At 27.5% G+C, this 4,772-nt stretch overlaps 1 protein-coding gene across 1 annotated transcript; it reads left to right on the top strand.

Annotated features, from left to right (window-relative positions):
* Window positions 1-250: 250 nt before the first annotated feature.
* On the top strand, window positions 251-4,438 carry LOC122499828 (beta-galactosidase-like). The gene is made up of 2 exons (XM_043608350.1): window positions 251-611; window positions 2,739-4,438. Exons 1-2 carry the CDS (start codon window positions 251-253, stop codon window positions 4,436-4,438), a joined length of 2,061 nt encoding a protein of 686 aa, XP_043464285.1.
* Window positions 4,439-4,772: the final 334 nt, after the last annotated feature.

Here is a 4,772-nt window from a genome sequence, read left to right on the forward strand (position 1 = left end):
GCAGTAACCCTGAATATTAATTGATGCTTATTAATTAATTAATTACTTTATTAGTTAATAAATTAATTAATCATTATTAATTTTCAGTAAGCATTATACGAACAGAAGGCGTCGAGAATAAAAAAAGTAGAAACCACATTCATATCGTACTAATTATATTGAGCAATTGTTTTCTCCTGTGACATTTCGTTATTATCCAAAGTAAATATAAAAAATTAACCAAGTGTAATGAACAGAAAAAATTTTCCGAATGTCTCGACCCGTATTTTTTTTATTAGCAATAATTTTTCCCCCCCTAATCATTGGAATCGAGAATGATGGCAGGGACATTTTCACGGTAACAGAAGGCAGTTTTCATTTAAATGGAGAAAAGTTTAACGTTCACGCCGGTGAGATTCACTATTTTCGAATTGCTGCCTGTGAATGGGAGGATCGATTGACAAAGTTGAAGAGAACGGGCCTCAACACTGTGTCAACTGCCGTTGAATGGGCCATGCATGAACCCAGTCCCGAAACTTACAATTGGAAGGGCAATGCAAACTTTTCTCGATTTATTCAATTGGCACATAAGTTGGATCTCTTTGTCATTGTTCGAGCAGGACCTTACATTGGTGCGTCAAGCATTTCAAATGTTTCAAATTTTATCAATAATTTAAAATGAGTTGTATATTAAACCTAAATAATATTTTACCTATAATTTAAACCTATAAATTAACCTATAATTAAACCTACAAATTAACCTATAATAAACCTATAATTAAACCTAAAATCAAACAATTATTTTTTTAAATTATTAATAAAACTTTTTGAAATAATTCAATTATTTTCGAAAATATTAATATCATAAGAGTTCAATTATTATTGTAAACAATAATTTCCTCGCAGAAATTCAATTATTTCCAATACAATTTTAATGAAATTTCTCAAAAGAATTCAATTATTTTTTTTTATTTTTTCATAAAATTCTTGGAAATAATTCAATTAATTTTAAAAATATTAATAAAACTTCTCAAAGGAATTCCATTTTTTATACAAATTTAATAAAATTTTCTGAAAGAATTCAATTATTTTTTTGAAATTATTAACACTTTTTGAAATAATTCAATTATATTTGAAAATATTAATAAAATTCATCACAAGAGTTCAATTTTATTATATTCACAGAAAAATAATTTGTTCCCAGAAATTCGATTATTTCCAATACAATTTTCATAAAATTTTCTGAAAGAATTCAATTATTTTTAAAATTCCTAATAAAATTCCTGGAAAAAATTCAATTATTTTTAAAAATATTAATAAAATTCATCACAAGAATTCAATTATTTTCATAAATAATCAAATTCTTGGCAGGAATTCAATTCTTATCAATACAATTTTTATAAATTTTTTCGAAAAAATTCAATTATTTTATAAAATTTTATTAAAATTTCTGGAAAGAATTTAATTATTTTTAAAAATGTTAAGAAAATTCATCACACGAGTTCAATTATTTTTACAGAAAAATAATTTTCTCCCAGAAATTAAATTATTTTTAATACAATTTTAATAACATTTTTCAAAAGAATTTTATTATTTTGATAACTAAAAAAATTTTTTGCAGAAATTCAATTATTTTCAATACAATTTTATTAAAAATTTAATTTATTTTTAGAAATTATTAATAACACTTTTTGAAATAATTCAATTATTTTCGAAAATATTAATAAATTTCATCGCAAATGTTTAATTATTTTTATAAAAAAATGAAATTTTTCGCAGTAATTCAATTATTTTTAATGAAATTTTAATAAAATTTCTCAAAAAAATTCAATTATTTTCATGAATAATAAATTCCTGAAAAAAAAAATTCAATTATTTTCTTGAAAACATTTTTTCTCAAAATTTCAATTATTTTCAAAAATTTAGATAAAATTCAATTTTCAATTCTTATAGCAATCAGTTATTTCTGAAAATATTTCTGCAATAAAATATTTTCTTTATTTGAACATTCAAAACTTGTGGAACTTTTTTTTTCAAATCTCTAATAAAATTCTTTATGAAATTCAATTATTTTCAATTTACAAGTTTCAATCCATTTGATAATTCTTTAATATTTTGTTTTTAAATTCAAGTTATATTTAACTTTTAAATTTTTAAACTTTTTAACTTTTTTTATATTTGACTTTTTAAAGATTGATATTGTTTACTAATATCTAGTTCAACTAATATTTTTTCTAAGTAAATTTTATTCGATTCTAATATTTATATTTAATAATTTTCAGAAATTTTTTCTAGAATTTAATTATTTTCTGAAATTAGGAAAATCAAAATATTGTTGTAAAATTCATAGTGATTAAAATATTTTCAAGGTAAAAAAAAAAAATTTAAGGAGAATTTAAGTTTAAGAATTTCAAAAATGCTTTCAATAATGAAACACCAGGATTTTTGTAGTAATTCTAGAGATTTAATATTCTCCAGTATTTTCATTTTCTAGTACTCTTGGTTTTTATAAAAATAAAACTCCCTTATTTCATGGACCAATTTCAATTTCCCTAAATTTTCCCCGATGTCCCTGATTTTCCCAAAACTGTGTCAATCCTATAAAAATCTTTTTTCGAAACTAAATTATTAAAACACTGGATATTAAAACTTAGTACGAAAAAGCGAGAGACTGAATGAGAATTTTAATTATTTCAACAAAAAAAAAAAGAAAGAAAAAAAAAATTCTATTCAAACTTCCTAACTTTTCTCATTACCAGGAGTTGATCGAAGCCTTGGAGGAATTCCAGGATGGCTCTTAACCACAAACGAACTCAAAGATAATCCATGGATTCAAAGATCGAGTCCAGAATATCGACTTTACGCTGAAAGATGGCTATCGCACTTTCTTCCAAAACTTTCAAAAATGCTCATCACAAACGGAGGACCAATTCTCATGGTGCAAATAGACAGTGATTTAGGCGAGACCCTACCATGTGTCACCACCGACTGGCTCAGTGAAATCTACCAACAATATTTAGGCCCCAAAACGATTATGTTTACAATGGACAATAATAATTCATCAAATCTCAAGTGTGGTCAACTAAAAAACACAATTTCGGCATTTCGCATCGATCCGTACGAGTACTTCACTACTTTTAAACAATCTTTGACAAAACTCTATTCCCCCCTTCGAGAATTGTCGCTAAATTCACCAAATTCATCAAAATCACCAAAAATACCAAAAATACCAAAATTAGTCGAAATACGAACAGGGCTGGCTTGGAATTGGAAAAGCGAGAGATTCACATTCGGAGGGAAAAAGATACTGAAGACTATAAAGGATGTGATAAAAAGTGACGCTTCGATAATCGTCTACATGTTCGCCGGTGGTACCAACTTCGAACGAGCTGGAAAAAGTGAAGACAGAACGATGGGTCTCACAACCTCCTACGATTTCGATGCAATTGTCACCGAATCTGGTGATTTGACGGAAAAATTCTACAAACTACAATCGATACTACATAGTAGTTTCATTGGTGAGGAGAAAGATCCTATGGAAGAAGGTACAGGCACTGTCGATATTTCCGGTCAGTTGAATTTTACCCTTCTTGGCTCACTCCTAAATCCTGATTTTCGTTCAGAACTCGGAATAGTCACAATTAAGTCCGAATATCCGAAAACATTCGCAAACCTAAACATTACTGATGGTTTAGTCCTCTACGAAGTGACAGTACCAAAAATAAAAGTTGTAAATTCGGAAGTGACCCTCCACTCGGAGGACATTCACGACAGAGGCTACGTCTACTCCCAGGACAATCTTCTCGGAATCTTAGGCCCCGACCACAAAAATCTCCAAATTCCGACTCAATTGACAACTATTCAGATCCTGGTGGAAAATACCGGTTACTTGGCCCAAAATGTCCTGGGCGAACCAAAAGGAATAGTCGGCAACGTCACCCTAAATGGTCAAATTCTAAGGGACTGGAACATCCATCCCTTTGCCTTTGAGAACAAAAATCTACAACAAATATCAAAGGGTAACATAAAAAATTCTAGTGAGAAGAAAATTAGAGAAATAGCTTTTCTCCTCGCGAAATTTCAAATTCGGGACCAAATTACAAACTCAACGCTTCGTACCTACTTGAATATGAATCATCAATCGGCGAAGGGTTACGTATTTTTGAACGAGTACAGTGTGGGAAAGTATTCACTGAATGGACCGCAAAATGAATTGTATATTCCGGAATGTTATTTTAGAAAACATCCAACTGAGAATCGATTACTAATTATTGAAGTGCAGAGAGAGAGAATGTACTACGATGGAAATGGTAAGGGAATTATTGTAAAGAAGACGAAGAAATTGGACAAAAGTGGTGATTCGTCAAAGAATGATGATAATGAACATTTTATTACGTATGTCATTCTATTTTATATCTGTTGGTTTTGGAGGCCTGGCTACAGTTGTATTTGTTGTTAAAAATATAAACTAAGACAAATTATTTTCGTAATTTTGTAACTTCTTCAAAATTCAATTTTTTCCAGTATTTTTAACTACAATTCTTCTATGAATTTAGTATTTTTAACAATTAATTATATAAATTTATATATTTATATATATAAAAAATTTAACTAGTTTCAAAAGTATATTTGAATTATTAAAATTTTTCAAAAATCTAAGTTTGCACAAATTTTTAATTAAATTAATTGAAAATTGAAAGTTTCTAAAATTTAAAATTAAAACCTTTTAAAGTTTATCTATTTATAACAATTGTCCGTCTGTTCTCTGTATTATCGATTTAGGTAAATGTTTA

This window comes from Leptopilina heterotoma, unplaced genomic scaffold, assembly GCF_015476425.1.
Source record: "Leptopilina heterotoma isolate Lh14 unplaced genomic scaffold, ASM1547642v1 Lhet_177, whole genome shotgun sequence".
Classification (NCBI taxonomy): domain Eukaryota; kingdom Metazoa; phylum Arthropoda; class Insecta; order Hymenoptera; family Figitidae; genus Leptopilina; species Leptopilina heterotoma.

Excerpts from the sequence above, each read along its gene's own strand:
- LOC122499828 (XM_043608350.1), top strand. The coding sequence starts at position 251 with ATGTCTCGACCCGTATTTTTTTTATTAGCAATAATTTTTCCCCCCCTA. Across the intron at positions 612-2,738 it reads TCGAGCAGGACCTTACATTG|GAGTTGATCGAAGCCTTGGA; the intron begins GTGCGTCAAGCA and ends TCTCATTACCAG.